This window comes from Coffea arabica, chromosome 8e (assembly GCF_036785885.1).
Source record: "Coffea arabica cultivar ET-39 chromosome 8e, Coffea Arabica ET-39 HiFi, whole genome shotgun sequence".
Classification (NCBI taxonomy): Eukaryota; Viridiplantae; Streptophyta; class Magnoliopsida; order Gentianales; family Rubiaceae; genus Coffea; species Coffea arabica.
Window position 1 is genome coordinate 4,797,549 of NC_092324.1, and position 16,697 is coordinate 4,814,245.

At 35.4% G+C, this 16,697-nt stretch overlaps 3 protein-coding genes across 6 annotated transcripts; 2 read left to right on the plus strand and 1 right to left on the minus strand.

The window, feature by feature from the left end:
* The first annotated feature begins 704 nt into the window (after nt 1-704).
* Nucleotides 705-8,097, plus strand: LOC113703501 (secretory carrier-associated membrane protein 4-like). Of its 4 annotated transcripts, none has more exons than XM_072061287.1 (13): nt 705-893; nt 1,024-1,102; nt 2,566-2,679; nt 2,768-2,830; nt 3,069-3,102; nt 3,192-3,314; nt 4,703-4,765; nt 4,845-4,938; nt 5,030-5,075; nt 5,168-5,235; nt 5,386-5,434; nt 6,292-6,357; nt 7,805-8,097. In XM_072061287.1, exons 2-13 carry the CDS (start codon nt 1,028-1,030, stop codon nt 7,835-7,837), a joined length of 828 nt encoding a protein of 275 aa, XP_071917388.1. In that variant the 5' UTR covers nt 705-893; nt 1,024-1,027; the 3' UTR covers nt 7,838-8,097. The 4 variants fall into 4 exon arrangements, with proteins under 4 accessions (XP_071917388.1, XP_071917387.1, XP_071917389.1 ...); XM_072061288.1 differs by having other exon boundaries at nt 709-893; nt 1,024-1,090; XM_072061286.1 differs by having other exon boundaries at nt 706-1,102.
* Nucleotides 8,098-9,496: 1,399 nt separating this feature from the next.
* On the plus strand, nt 9,497-13,248 carry LOC113703720 (phosphoribulokinase, chloroplastic-like). The gene is made up of 5 exons (XM_027225177.2): nt 9,497-10,249; nt 11,396-11,480; nt 11,577-11,661; nt 12,124-12,368; nt 12,768-13,248. The coding sequence occupies exons 1-5, from the start codon at nt 9,687-9,689 to the stop codon at nt 13,014-13,016; spliced, it is 1,227 nt and encodes a 408-aa protein (XP_027080978.1). The 5' UTR covers nt 9,497-9,686; the 3' UTR covers nt 13,017-13,248.
* A 457-nt stretch (nt 13,249-13,705) lies between these two features.
* LOC113703721 (protein BASIC PENTACYSTEINE7) lies at nt 13,706-14,407 on the minus strand. The gene has a single exon (XM_027225178.2). The coding sequence runs from the start codon at nt 14,405-14,407 to the stop codon at nt 13,706-13,708; it is 702 nt and encodes a 233-aa protein (XP_027080979.1).
* Between the last annotated feature and the right edge of the window lie 2,290 nt (nt 14,408-16,697).

A 16,697-nucleotide genomic window follows, 5' to 3' on the forward strand; every position in this document is an offset into this window, starting at 1 on the left:
GGGGAAGGGAGGAGAAAGAAAGAAAGGAAAAAAAAAAAAGAAAATAGAGGAGTAACCGACAATAGACGTCATGGTGGGGAGGAAAACAAAAAAGGAAACAAGGGAAATTTTTTGTGTGTGTATTTTTAGGTATTTTAATATATGTATTTCAAAAACTTTGGAGAATTTATTGAGATTTCTGTAGTTATAAGTTTTTCAAAAATTTTTTGGAAGAGATACTCAAATTTGTTTGGATTGTGATTTTCTACAGAAAATTTTTTACGTTTTTCGTAAACATATTTTTCAAATATTTTTTACTTTATATACATTAAATTACTACTATAAGCTTTTCCTCATTGTGAAATGTACTCTTAATAATTTTATTTTTTTGGTGGTAGAAGTACAACAACAAAATGGCCGGTCACATTTACGTCGATTGGGAAAAAAAAAAAATCACTCATTGACGACACCTCACCGACTTTTCCCTTGAGGAACTCCCTGCTTTCTTACCTGAATTGCTTGCGTCACCTTAACAGTCTTTGGCAGTGCTTTACACGTCAGCAACGCAGTAGACATAATCTTCTACGCAACACAAAACAACCCTAACCTCCAATCAACCAATAAAACCACCCACCTCATAGCCTCAGAATGACACATCATTATAAACCCACGTGTCCACAATTAGTCACGAGACACTCTCACAATTGACAGAATCCCATCACACCATAGCAAAACTTCACCGAAAAAGATCACCCACACGGGCCACACCCCGTAATTCAGATCATCTTCCAGGGTTAATAATGTAAATCTACCTCAGTTACATTCTTAGTTGATGCTCCCGCGTTATACACAAGCAAACAGAGAGATGCATCGGATTTGCGTCACTAATCACTCTGAGTAGTTTTAAGTGCTCCGTACTCGCTTCCTCACTCTCTCTCTCTCTACCAATACATATATCTACATTTCCCTTTCTCATTCTGTATAGATTCATTTTCCTGTTTTTTTGTGGTTGATTTTTGCCGGAAATATTTTGAATTCACTTAGGACGATGAATCGGAGTAGCGATCCAAATCCATTTGATGAAGAAGAGCAAGAAGTCAATCCGTTTTCGGTAACCGCCACTGTATTTTTCGGAATTCCAATGTTACCCTTCTTAGATCTGCCTATTTTTAGAGTTTTTCAATTGTTAAGTATTTCAAATCTGGCCGTGAATTGTGGGATTGTTTTTACTAATTTTGGCTTAGATTTGGGAATTGGAAAAATTCAGGATGGGGTTGTTGGTGCGGTAATTTTGGAATTGAAATGAAAAATTGATGGGCATTGTTGTCATGGGATTTTGTTTGTTGCAAGGTAGGTGAGGGGTTATTGTGTTGTATATAGTCTGGAATTGGCAGAATTTTCGCGAAATCTGAACCGGTGTTGAAATTTGATTTATGTGGGATTAGTTTAATGCAATGGGGAATGATATGAAAGTGATTTCCCCCCCCCCCCCCTAAATAATAGGAAGTTGAATTTTGAATGTTCATTTTTGCAATTTATTATTGAGGAATGGTGATGATGGGTAAAAACTGTCCATTCCACGGGGAGGGAGCCAAAAAAAAAAATTAAAGCAATCTAAAATACATAGGAGTTGAAATAAATGATTTTTGGGATTTTTTTTTGGCTTTGGGGGGGAGGGGGCTGTTAACTAATAATTTTATAAGATATAAAATAAGAATTAAATTATGTTAGCAACATAAGGTTTCAATTAAATTTGAAAGTATTATTGTTGCTCTTAATTTTTTTATTTGGTATATAATTAATGAATATGCTAAAGTGGGTTTTTGATCATTTTGTTGTTGGATTTGAATGAATGGTCCTGTAATATGTGTGGAGAAGATTTTTATCCTAGTATCTTTTGTGTGGTGGAAATTTTTTGTATTTTTTCCAAATATATATGTATGTATTACGGTATATTTCTATACTGGTGTGATTTATGTGCCATGGTGACATTGAAGTACATTAGGCATCATACTTGGGAAAAACCACCTCTCTTATGCGTAAAAGTTACTTCTCTCGTGACCTGGTCTTGGCATTATGTGATAGATTCTTCTGACTGCTAACCAGTATATACAGCAAGAAGTGTTTTGATCCTAGTATCTTTTGTGCAGTAGAACATTTTTTTTTTCCAAAATGGATATATTAAGATATGGTTCTATCTTTCTTATGGCATTTTATGATATAGTTGTTTCATTTTAAAAACATTTTGTATTTCCAAAATGGATATACTAAGATTGGTTCATTACAAAGTGCCTGTCCTTGTATATTGGGTGATTAAAGCTCAACAAAGTAATATTCTAGCTCTTCCGATTGGAAATTCAGAAACCTTATTCGAGTAAGAAGTGCTCAATAGGGATGTTGTATGCTTCAGAATTGGTCTAATAAAGGTCTTTTGGCTACTGCCATGCTTCGTGTGGTGTGGGAGTTGGAAGGCAATTGAGTATGCAATTAAATTTCTGTTTGTATGCGTGTGATTTTCACTCTTTTACCCATGTACTCAACTGCAATATGTTGTCTTATCATGCCATTTGGTTTTGTTAATTGCAGAAGGGTAATGCTGCTCCTGGATCAAAGTCGCGTGTTCCTCAATTTGTCAGCAATACTCTGGGTTTTGGCCCAAAACATGACGCGACTGTTGATATACCCTTGGACTCAATGAATGTAATGAAGTGAATATATTTTATACAATTTTATCTTCTTTGTCGCTACCAAAAGTCAAGCATTTGCATCATTTGGTTAAATCCGGCAGGATTCAAAGAAAAAACAGAAGGAGCTTGCTGATTGGGAAGCAGATATTAAAAGGAGGGAAAGGGTGCGTTTCTAGTTTATTTAATCATGGCTGTTCTTGGGAAAATATTTTATCAGTGCTGTTTTTCTTTGCCTTTGTTGTACTTGAAAGCTAAACTCAGTCAAGCTTGAAAAAAATTGAGTCAATTTGAGATGATGTTAACTTGGTTAGTAGAATCATTTTAACTATACTTGGTTACTGCTTGTAAACTTGGCATTCAGCATGTTACTTGTGCATGGTACTCATTAGCTTGTCCTTGTAGGATATCAAACGCAGAGAAGATGCTGTTGCCAGTGGTAAGCTGTCTGACAATGGAGTATGATTTATCTGTGTTTCTGTTTTCCATTTACTAAGATTTTGAATTTGTTCCAATGTTCAAATTCAGCTGGTGTCCCCGCTGATGACAGAAATTGGCCTCCCTTTTTTCCTATTATTCATCATGATATAGCCAATGAAATCCCTGTTCATGCTCAGAGGTTGCAGTATTTAGCTTTTGCTAGTTGGTTAGGTATGTTCTTTTTATTGTTTGATAGTTGTTGCACAATGATTTTTTCTGATCTTTGATTGCATGATTTACACTTCTGGTTGGTTTTAATCCTTGTCTAGCCAAATAGGTGGAACACAAAAGTTCTTAAAGTGAAGGAGCATAAATATTGCAGATTTTCTTTTCTATTATTTGGATAAGACAGAAATCAAACAAGTACAATCATGTTGGTTTAAGAAATGTTGTCAAGAGGGGAAGAAAAACAGGATGAGGTGTAAACAAAAGTTATAAATATTGGTTACATCCCTCGACATTTGTTCACAAGATGCTTGGGGAAAAATAACCACTTGCAAGCTCTATGGCAGATCAACAGGCATAGCTTGATATCTCTATTTGTTTTTTTAGTTTATGCTTTTGGTCTTCACTTTCCACAGGAAGGGGAAAAATTGGCTCCTTTGTTTTTCATAAAGTTTATGAATCCCTTACTTTTTGAATGTTTAGTTATAGTTTCACTTCAGCTCCAACATGTTCTGATTGCAATTGGTCTATTATGACAATAGCATTTCTTTAGCAATTATACAAATATTTCAGTCTCACATATGAATGCTGTAATTAAGGTCAATACTTTACCCTAAACCAAATTTTATTAAGTAGATGAGTTTGAGTATGGATTTTGAAAACATCTTTCTGCATTATCAGTTGTATTTCTTGTTACTTTGTCATATATTCTAAAACCATGCAGGCTTTGGCAAGGATTTGATTAGCCATGTATTTTGTTGTTTACAGGCAGGCACACAATAAAAGCAAGCACACACACCCAATACATCATGCACACATCACACACACACTCAATTATCTTAGTGGTTTCACATGGATAATGATTTTTTTCCTCCTCCTCCTATTTCTTCATTTTTTTTCCTTTGGTATCTCAAAGGATCTACAGGATTATTAAAACTATTTTGATAATCTTGGAACGGGTAGGAGATTGTGCATGTTTGCTTGGCTGACGTGCTTAGAGTTTCAATTATTCTCCTTTTGTATCAAATCAAATTTACATATATGATTTTTAGAGAATTTTGGTTTGGTGCATGTTGTGGATATTTAGGAAAGAAAGGAGAATACTTTTCAGCGTATAACAATTCCTTTCATTGGTTATCAGTTTCTTGTCTCCGGAAAACCAAGTAAAATGTGGCTTCAGTTTTTGTTTTCCCCTGTAAATGTGATGCATCTTGATATTGATCACCTATTGATATCATGTGATGCCCTTTCCCTGTTCAAGTTCATCACTTTCGTGCTAAATGCAATGTAATTGTGTCTCTCCAAATAAAGCAACAAAAATCTCTAAGTTATGCTTTCCTTGGTAAACTTTGCTTAAGTTGTCTTTGTTGTCTAACTGTCAAATTTGGATCCAGGAATCGTTCTTTGCCTCGTGTTTAATGTTATCGCAGTGACTGTTTGTTGGATAAGGGGTGGTGGTATGTTTGCTTCTTCCCATCTCAATACTCTTTTTGTTTTTGATTGTTACTGGTTTCTAATATGGTTTACCATTTCTAGGTGTCAAAATTTTCTTCCTTTCTATAATCTATGCCTTGATTGGTTGTCCCCTATCATATGTTCTTTGGTACAGGCCTCTGTATCGGGCAATGAGGTATTTAGCTTGAACTCAGTGTTTTTTTTATTTGCTTTGTTAATATGACTCTTGCTACGCAATGATGCTTGTGTCTTTCTCCAACTTTCAGGACTGATAGTGCTTTCAAGTTTGGTTGGTTTTTCCTGTGTTACTTGGTATATTCTGCTTTTAAACAGAGTTTTCTGATTTTAGGTTTGTCATCTGTATGTTCTCTTATCTTTTATGTGCTTTGATGTGTATCATGCAGATCCACATTGGCTTTTGCATATTGGCAGCTATTGCTCCTCCAATTGTTTTCCATGGGAGATCACTAACGTGAGTTTGTCTATGTTCTGTTGCTCTTTGATTTCTTGACGTAAATGTGATTTTCCAAATGCCAAAGATTTTTTTTTCCCCTTTAAAATTATGATTCCAGTATCTTCTTTTCTTCTCTTTTCCACTATAATTTCTGTCTTTCAACCTCAGGGGCATCCTTGCAGCAATTGATGTCTTTTCTGACCATGTATTGGTGGGGGTAAGCTATACTGCCATGAGCTTATATACATCCTCTGTGATCACTTCATGTTTGTCCTATAGTTGCATCACTTGTTTTGGTTGTTGTATCAATCATGCAAGTCCTATAATTTCTCAAAAAGCTAGTGCCAGAATACATGTAATGCCACCGAAAATTGGGAAAAGTACTCAGGAGTAATTTTTCATTTTTTTACTGGATATCTACCGTAGACAGTTTTTTGACCTCAAGGTCCAGTTTGTAAAATGCATATTTAATCCATATGAATGATGGAGTTCAGGACTGCGCTCTTTCACTAGGCAAGGACAAGTGAATTGTTAGGTGCCACAAGAAATCTTTAGCGGTTATATCAAAATTGTAGGTTCAATTCTTGGATTGAGTAACTTTGACGGGATTATTATTCTGAAGTTTTGATGATTAGAGTACTTAAAATGATGTGGTTCCCAGTTGCAAAAAAGTCTTTAAGCACAATAAATGGCTCAAGCGCTTTTTTTTCCCAAGGCTTTGCTTGGATTTATGAAGCATAGCTTTTAATAGTTTCACATTTTTTTGCACTTAGCCACAGGTAAATTTGAAACCTTTTAATGGTCAAAGACTTTCTAGTTAGGAATGAAAGCGAATTCCACCGTTAATTGTTTAATATAAAAGCTTAATATTTGTCAAGGTCTCCATGAAATGGTGGATGAGTTGAAGATACAAACTATAATTCTAGATATTATGGAAAAGGCAATTTAGGTGGTATGGTAAGTTATCATGTGTAATAGCTCAAGATGTATGACATGTAATCGATGTTGTTCTATTTTGTGATTGAGTATTTTATGTTTCGAAATGCATTAAGAAGTTTATTTATCTTGTTGCAGATTTTCTACCTGGTCGGCTTTGGCTTGTTTTGCTTAGAATCATTGCTAAGCTTGTGGGTAGTTCAGGTTAGCAAATTTGAGCTTTTAACAAAGTTGGTTCTTTTCCAAGCTTTGCGCTATTCTTTTTTGTGTTTGTTTTGCTTCTTTGCTATCATCGATCAACTTAATGCTTTCTTCATTCTTGTTCATTTATATTATTGATTTTTACATGGACTGGTCTTGATTTGGTTGTCTAATATACTTCGGGAGCTGCATACTCAGCTAAGGATGGTAGAATTGGTTTCGATCTTTTCGAATTTAATTTTTGACTTGGTGTTTGTTCAAGGCTGCCACACTTGGCAGCAGCGTGAGGAGTGCTAATTGGATGGGAAGAGATGGATGCCCGGTGGTTTGCATGTTAAAAATATCAACTCCAGTCTGACAGTTAAATTGTTTATGAAGCATTGCATGACTTGCTTATAACTAGTTATACCACTTATTTATGTTCATCAGCTAGACTTGTTTGAAAGATAACTTGAAGTTAGATAAAGAACTTTTGACAAAACTAGATTGATCTGCCATAGCAAATACACGAACTGCCAACTTCTATGAACTCATGGTATTTGAGAAAGTACTCTAGTGAAAATACACGTCAGCTCATTGTAGTTATTACTCCCTCCGTCCCGTTTTGTTAGTCTTGGTGTTTTTTTCACACAGATTAAGAAAGTGTAATTAATTTGGTTGGAAACATAAATTTAGATTAATAATTTCCTAAAATACCCTTATGCTAATCACGAAGAGTGCCAATTAATATCAGTTACAGCTAATGGTGCCAATAAATATCAGTTACAGCCAATTACCGCCAATAGTGCCAATAAATAACAAAGATAGACTTTTCATTTATCAATGTATTGGAAAAGCTCAATGTATTCAATGTAGTGGGTTAGTATTTAATAACAATGTATTAATAACAAGATATTTAATAAGGGTATTTTAGATAATTTGAAAGATTACTACATTCCTTAATGAGAAAGTGGACTACAATTTGGGACAGACGAAAAAGGAAAACAAGACTAACAAAACGGGACGGAGGGAGTATCTTAATTGCTGTACAAATATATGATATCTGTTAGTTTGAACATTATAGTACTTGTAGAACAAAGTGGTATTGTTATGTACCATGCCAAATTATGTATACTCCTAGAACAAATTTTCGTTCAAATTAACTTTGTCTTCCTCATATTATCTAGTCGTGATAAATAATAATTCTGATCTATAACCTACTGGAGATACTTTAGCAGTTTGCAGTTGAACTGTATCCTATGGTTCAGTGAGTTTGTCTGCTCACCGAATGTGCCATAAATAGTATGTGTTGCTTAACAGCTGTGTCAAATGTCTATGTTAGCCCTTTATTTTTCATGTTCATGCAATGTTTCTGTGGTGTTAAAATTTAGCGGCCTAAAATATATAATAAGGAGCAGTCTCTGTTTCTACGTGTGGTTGTCAGTTAATTTTTTTTTCTTTTTTTCTGCAGAAAGTTTATATGTACTTCCGAGGGCACAAGTGATCTATGACATTGGATTAGTTTCTTGTGTTCGAGGTCCCTTGGTAGATGTTTCATCCGTCAGTTCTTACCAGCACTCATTTAGAGGTGGTTAATTGAGTTGTGAGATGTGATGATCGGTCTGAGCGACGTTCTTTTGCTTTTTTTTTATCTGTTGAGCTCATAGTTGATTTTCTGCCATAGTTGAAGATGATCTTGTAATTTTTCATATTGACAATCCCCTACAGGTGAGTATACGCATTCTATCCTACAGTGATTTAATAGTGACTGCTGTTATGGCTTTGCATTGCAGATGATACTGCGATGTGCAATGCTTCTGAGCCAGTTATTGACACTACACGTGCGCGCGCGCACACACAACGCAGGCTCCCTCTCTTTCTCTATATATATATATATGTATATATATATCACAAATGTGTTGTCGTGATGAGAGAGAGCCCTTGCATACTGCACATATCATTTGGATTGTTACCATGAACACGAAAAATAGGTCTACTTCTTTTCTCTACTTTGGAGTTGTAAGAGGAGGAAGGAGAAAAAGAAAAATTTCGAATGAAGAGCTTTTTCTCCCCAAGCGCCGGGGGGGGGTGTTGAAATGGCGATAGGACGGTAAAGCCATTAACTGGAACCGGTGTGGAATGAATGCCAAGCCATTTCTTTAAAAAAATACCACTGCCAGTATAATGAGACAAAGGTTAATGCTAACATATAATGAACTCCGAGGCACGGGTCCGGCTCTTTTGTCTTGCAATACGAGTTTTAAATCCTTTTGAAATAGGGATTAAGTAGTCCAACAATGAAAGAAAAATCTCATGGAAAGTGTTCCCCTTCCCTTCCTATTGCTAGTATTCCAGAGACCACGCACAACAAAGTAACTCAACATTGATTTGTAGTAATACTCCAACCGCTAGTCCTACTTTTTAGCTTCCAACCGTGAAATAGAAAATCAAGGGAAACCCTCAGAAAAAAATGTTCAATTTTTCATTGGATTAATCCTTTCTATACTATCAGATGGTTATGTAACATTTGAATTTGAAATTCAAGTTTTACATATATCATGAATTTAATAGTAGTGAAATCTATGCTATCAATGTGTATAAAATTTACTCTTTTTTATTCGGGATTTTGTTCTTGCTATACATTTGTGAAAAGAAATTAGAGGGTGCTAATGCGCACTGAACTAGCGTCCAGAGTTCAACAAATACATTTGGTTGCTTGACGGTATCCATTTGGCCTCCAATCCACACTTTCTTCCCCCCTCATCTTCAACATACCATCACCTTGATGCCACGTGGTAGAGGAAATATCCAAATTGAATAAATGACCACCATACTTCTCCATGCCCATATTTATCACAAATACTTCTATCTCCTCATCATCATCTATCAACGCATCAACATTCCACGTCCTGGATCTACGCTATGAGCAAGGGATAAATCAGAAAATGTGTACCCTTCACTTGGAACAGGTACAAAATGCAGTTACATTAACATCCCTAGAACACTTTCAAAACCCATTTATGTCCCCTCCATTTTGACCTCAATATCCCAAGGGGTAGTCACACAAACCCATAAAACACTAGCCACATCAGCAGCCATCCCTCATCAAAACCGAACTCTTTCCTATCCAAACAAAACAAAACGGCCATCTGCGTCCTCCAACCATGGCCTCTTCTTTCATTGTGTGTCTCGAACCTTTTTTTTATCGTTTCTTAACAAAGGGTACCAAACCAACTAAAATGTTCACTTCATATACAACCGCATAATATTAACACCTTGCTCTCTCCCAAAATTCTCTGAGTAAAGAGAGAGAGAGAGAGAGGGGGCCAAGAAGAAGAAGGAAAAGAAAAAAAATGGCTGTTTCAACAGTCTATACAATTCAACCCCTCAACTCTTCATGCTCAATCTCCACACCAACAAAATCCCACTTGGGATTTAGCCAAAAACAGCAAGTCTTATTCTTCAGCAAGAGAATAAACACCAGCAGCAGCAGCAATAGCAGGAGAAGCAGCAGTGAGATAGCGTGCTCAGCTGAGAAAACAGTTGTTATAGGCTTAGCAGCAGACTCAGGATGTGGGAAGAGTACTTTCATGAGAAGATTAACAAGCGTTTTTGGAGGTGCGGCTGAGCCACCAAGGGGCGGCAACCCTGATTCCAACACACTCATCAGTGACACGACCACCGTCATATGCTTAGATGATTACCATTCTCTTGATAGAACTGGAAGGAAAGAAAAGGGTGTCACTGCACTTGACCCCAGAGCCAATAACTTTGATCTTATGTATGAACAAGTTAAGGCCATTAAAGATGGTGTTGCTGTTGATAAGCCTATTTATAACCATGTTACTGGTCTTCTTGACCCTCCTGAGCTCATCAAGCCTCCCAAGATCCTTGTCATTGAAGGATTACATCCAATGTAAGTTTTCATCATATTTTTTTTTTCCTTCTTCTGATTAACAGAATGAGTACTGAATTCTGTCTATAACTTCAGTCACTCGAACTTGGAACTTATAGATAACAAGTTAAGCAACTTATCATTTAAGCTGCACTTCATGCACATTACAAGCAATGTTATCATTTTTTCTTTTTGTTTTCATTTAGCCCATCATTTTTTTCTCTATGGGGCTTGAGTGTACAATTGTACAAAGAAATAGAGCAGCACAATCCACTGTTTTTTTTTTTCAAAAAAAAAAGTGAAAAAAAAGAGAAAACCAAATAGATTTTTTTCTTTTTTCTTTTTTTGGCCGAAAGTTAGTTTTGGTACGTTGGAATAAGATAAAATTGGAAAATTAGTGATCAGTGAGCATGTGATGGTTTAATGCGATAACGCTATCTTCAGCTAAGGATGTTAATTCCATTGTATGGTCGAGGAAGTTAGATAGTTTCATCGTTTTCTTTTCTTGTTGGGCCCATATCCTTTAGTGGGGGCCCGTACAGATTATACAGTCACGTATACTATTTATTTTCTATTGTTTTATAAACATTCTACTTTTTCTTTTTCAAGAATTTAAATATTCTTTAGTATCTTTTTTAAATATTTTTATCCTATTTTATTCTTTTTTAAACTACTATTACATTAGGAATTTGAATTTTTTTAATATATACAGTGATGACGTATACACGATTGAATATACGATACATATGCAAAATTTGAGTTTCAAATTCAAATTCGAATTATATATCGTGCATGGTGAAAGTGTATATACTGTCAATGTATATAAAATTAATCCTTCTAAGTCATAATATCTCAACTTTACAACTAGTGACATTCTCCTACTTGCATCCTAGTAAATTTTCAATTTTCAGAAGATAATTTTATGCAAATAAAATTGGCTGTTTGCAAGTGGCCAGAGAACATAACCCATGATTTTAACAACTTAGTGGTGGCATAGGAATTTTTTTTTTTTTTTTTTTTTGTTCAGACAGCATAAGACAATTGAAATTGACTTGAAGATACTTGGATGAAGGAGATTATTAAACTTTTCAGAAATTTCAATTAATGGTCAAAAAATCCAAAACAGTTGTTTCAGTATCCAGATTCTGACCTTGATGTAAAACATAGGTATGATCAGCGTGTAAGAGACATATTGGATTTCAGTATCTACCTGGATATTAGTAACGAGGTCAAATTTGCATGGAAAATCCAGGTAAATAACTTTTTTTTTCTTCTGATGTTTCAATAATGGTATATATATACTTCCAATTGTCTCCTTTGATCTGATCATATTCTATGACAAATGCAGAGGGACATGGCCGAGAGAGGACACAGCCTTGAAAGTATTAAGGCCAGTATTGAAGCCCGGAAGCCAGATTTTGATGCCTACATTGGTAAGTTTCTTATTTTCTCCTTTATCATCAGCTCATAATACTACCTCATTTGCTAGTATTACTTTTACCTCTTCGGCAACAAAATGCTAGTTCATCCAAGCAATAGATATAAAAAAAAGTCTTCTTGGTTTTGTGATTATGAACTCCCTGAAGTTTGGAAACCTATAATTGAATTCCTAATTTCTCATTAGATTAAATAGTCAAACTATTTATTTGAAGTAATGACGAGATTATCAAATTGCCTCTAAAACAAAGTTAATGTGAAAATAAATCTGGGGTCAAAATAAAAATTATATCTTTTTTCCCTCTTCTTCAAGCTTTCTACAACATAAAGTTTCAAGACTTGGTTTGACAAATGCTTACCTAAACTGTGCCATAGTCAAACAGATGTTATGTTAGAAACTCAAAGGCTATACTTACACAGAATTGAATTATGATATGTGTTATGTTGTGGTGGATCAGACCCACAGAAGCAGTATGCTGATGTTGTCATTGAAGTTTTGCCAACACAACTCATTCCTGATGATAATGAGGGGAAGGTTTTGAGAGTAAAGTTGATACAAAAAGAAGGGGTGAATCATTTCAGCCCAGTTTACCTGTTTGATGAAGGCTCTACAATTTCTTGGATTCCATGTGGGAGGAAGTTAACATGCTCTTACCCTGGCATCAAGTTTGCCTATGGTCCTGATACTTACTTTGGCAATGAGGTACACTAAATCCATTTCCCATAATCAACTTAAACTAGATTCATGAGTTCAATGTTGATTCTTGGATGAAGAAAGTTGCAGGCATATTTAAACAGCAGGTCACATGCTAGATTAGAGTCACATTAGCTATTTAAGGTTAAAGACCCTATTTTTGGTTAAGAACTAGGTTTTCCTGATAATCAGAGTAATTAAAGATGAAAGTTTAGCAATTGGATTATCAAAATGAAAGTTCAGGGTGCAAAGTGACAAACGAGTAATATGGCGATAGTGGAAACTCGAATTAGTGCTTGAGATTAAAAGAAGTTTCTATGCAGCAGATGCTTTCTAGGAGGAGATTAGAAAACGGAATTTTGTGGATAACCATTTCCTTGCTCATCAATCTGCTATTGTTTCTGACAGGTTTCTGTAGCGGAAATGGATGGCCAATTTGACAGACTGGATGAGCTGATTTATGTAGAAAGCCACCTGAGCAACATCTCCAGCAAGTTCTATGGTGAAGTCACTCAACAGATGTTGAAACATGCCGACTTCCCTGGCAGCAGTAACGGAACAGGGCTCTTCCAGACCATAGTGGGGTTGAAGATCAGAGATCTCTACGAGCAAATTGTTGCTTGCAGGGTTGAAGCATTGCAAACAGCAAAGGCCTAAAAACTTCCTAGATGCATGGAAACCCTTGTTCTTCGCAACTTTTTCGCTAATTTTCCCATCAGTTTTCCTCCGCTCCATGTATCAGTCGACATTAAATGATAAACTCTCCAAACGTGTGTGTTTGAAGCACAAATCTGTGAGACTTGTACCATAAAGAAACAAAAGAAGAAATGAAATGGAAAAGATAAAGGCAACTGCAGCCTTTGGCAGATTGCAATTATATTTCGTTAAATGCGAAAACTTCTACTGTAATACAACCCTATTGGTTTAGTGATTAAGTTTACAAAGTTCATCAACAGCATGTAAGTTTTTGTGAAGTCATAAATCAGTTTCTGATGTTCATCAGCGTTTTATTTGGTTAATGATATTTTACACTTTTTAACTCCACTCGGCCGTAAGAGAGGAAGTAAAATGATGACAGCAACCTGTCTACTAAACACTACAAAGGAAAATTTAGAAAGTAATAAGCTCCAAAAGAGACCAACATAAAAGGGACATCTAGCAGATCATGACTAGCGCAAAGAACAAACAGAACTAAAGGGCAATATTCGAACATTGACACAACCAAAGCATGGCTGTCAATTGCCATGTACCTAGGATACTTAGAGCTGAAAGAGCATCTAGAAAGAAAACTTGCCGCTATACAAAGAAGGTGATGCATGATTGGTAGTCAAAACAGTTGCATCTTTTTACTTGATTGTAACAAACTTGTTTGTTCCATGTTTAGCCCAGTGGTTCTTCAAATCGATTGGTTGTGAAAGATCGCGACCCTCGGTTGCAAATCTACAAAGAAGTTTTGTGTATGCTCCATGGCTCATTTTCCTTCCAGGCACACGAGCACCTGGCCTTGAAGGACTCATTGGCAGAGGATACTGACATAAGTTTGTATTGCAGCAGGAAGACTGCCAGCTTCCAGATCCCCATTTGTAGCATGCTCTAGCAACTCCAGTACAAGAGCAAAATGGCTGTGGCACCCGTGAAAAGTCAAACTTGGCTTCATCATATACCAAATCTGGATTCTTCCTTTCAATGTTTACTCCAATCTTAGGCGGTCTCTTAGTCTTCTTAGTAGTTGAAGGCTTCTTTTTTGGCTGTTTGGGCCTTGACTTATTGGAAGGACACGCATCATTGGACGGAGGCCAGTCTTTCTTGATCTTGACAGGCTTTGTTACAAATCTGTTTTTTGTTGGTCCATGTAAAGGTGGAACAGATCGAATAGGCACTGCAGCAATGCCAGCCTTTGAGTCCATTTGAGTAGCTTGAGAAGGATGAAAAGCAAATCCGCTAGAGGAAAAGGAAGCCCCTGGATATGCCCCTGGAAATTGTGGAAATGGTGGCTCTGTGTGATTAACTTCAGATGCCATAGAGCATCTCTTGGAAAAGGCAACCATGTGTGTTTTGGTAGAACCCCACAGCTTTGATGTGCAAACTCTCACAGAATTCTGAGTAGTTATTTTCCCATCTACTGTTGGTACAGAACACTGGCCCCTTTGTGAATGGAAGTTCTATACATCAAAACTGATATGAAGCATCAACATCTAAATCCATTAGCATTGCACAGCAAGATGAAGTACCTTAATATCGGACCAAAAACAACATGTAACAAAGTGAAATGATAAGAGGACATAATATTCAAGTTGGTCCGAAGATAACGAGTAACAAAGCTTCAAATTTGCATCATCTTCCCAAATTTTCGATTCAATAAACAATACCAGATTGCTTCATATTCAGTATTATCATCATGCCAGTAGGTCGGAAATTATAACATCCCTCAGCATCTAAAATCATTGCCACATGATAATTGAGTTGATATGGAGCATTTATATTAGCTACCTATAATTCCAGATCACAAGTGTGCTAAGAAGATCTATAAGACCCAACTATCAACTTAACTAGTAAAAACATGATAGAGTACAATTGGCAACACAATCAGAAAGCATTCAGCAAGAAAGATCAGATTTACAAATAATGTTACTGGAAACCACTTTTTGAAACTACAGATTTCATATGTTGCAGAACTTAATAGATATTGTCAATGCTGAACTTGCATGGGATTCAGATGCTAGAAAATACACCGAGAAATAAAATCAACCTTAACAAACCTCATTACTGAATTAGCTGCAAAAGTTTATCTTTTTCTACTATTTTCTCATATACATCCCTGTTGCATGCATCATTAGTTCTCAGTTTTCTTCCAGAGTTGTACTAGTATATTATTTTTTTTTTTGGGGGTAAACTTAAGCAGTTGAAATTGGGAAATGGGTTACCATCTAAGCTTAATGCAACTTAAATCAGTCTTACTGGTCATCATTCCTAAGTTTCTTTCTTCTTTCTTTTTTTAAAGGTGCCATTTTTTACAAAAAAGACTTAACTAGAGTAAAAAAGGGGAACAAAAAAAAAAAAAGAGTTCAAGTTCATCCATATTGCTTTCTTTTTTCTTCATTTCAATAGTTCAAAGCATCTGCACAGAAGAAACAAGATGATAATTATGAAAAACAACTGCATCAAATCAATGCAGTGTTATTTTGTAAATGCATAACAAATAAAGAAAACTCCAGACTTTCACAAGATAATCCCATAGCTCCTATTAGACTAGTCATAACCATTAAAAGCATTCAGGGTAAAAAAACGCAGTAACCCCAAATTTTATGGATGCAAGAACAAAATTATGAACCATATTCTTGGGTGAAAAGTAGAACTTACACATGCAGAAAACTGAGCAATTTGATTAGCATGTGTGACTGACTCACACCCTTCTTTTGTCAACTATTTTCCACATCAGGGAGGAAGAATGGACGAATTTTTCGGTATATTTCTGAGTAGTTATAATCTCAAAAGGAACTCTTTTTGGTATCAGTCATTTAAGTGTCCCAAATCTCAATGCTGCTGTCCTCAAAGTGGGGTGACATGCACAGTGCTGTTAAAAGGGTAGAGAAAATTGTACAAATGTTTGGTCCCGGAATTTTTTACTCTGTTTTATTCTAGTACTTAATATTTCTAAAAGTTCTATATAGAACCCTGAAGTTTTATTTTTCTGATACCACAAGCAGATAAACACCTGCTTGTCAACAAAACAAATGAAAATATAGAATATTATATTTCTTTACTAAAACAAAGGTGAATTGGCCTTTCATATCATAATATATTCATGTAAGTTGGTTTAACGCTTAAGATTTTTGTTTACTTCTAGTATTATTGTTTTTATTTGGATTTGCAAGTGAATTGTTTTTTTTTTCTTATACGAGTCATTACTTATTAAAGAACCTAACATACTAAAGTTTATATAATAAAATTATAACAATGCTACGTCAATTTAAAATATTCAATTAGATCGATGAAGAATTGAATAAGTATTAAAGATTATAGTATAAGTTCTTTTGTTTAGAGATATACATCTATTTAACATCTAATATCGGTGATCCATGATCATAGAAAAATTTCAATAGACGTATAATTCTTAGAACATTTTGTTTTTTTTTTTACTCTACTAAATTATCAATGTGCCCTCAATGGCTAAAGTAAATTATACATTTAAGGTATTGAAATGGATAGAAATTCTTTTTTTTTTTAATATAAATGAGAGGTTTCGAATTCGAAATCTATCACTTTGTACTTCCTCTTCTGCCGCAGAACCCAACACTCCTGAGTAGAAATTCTATAGTATTATATGCCAACAAGTAA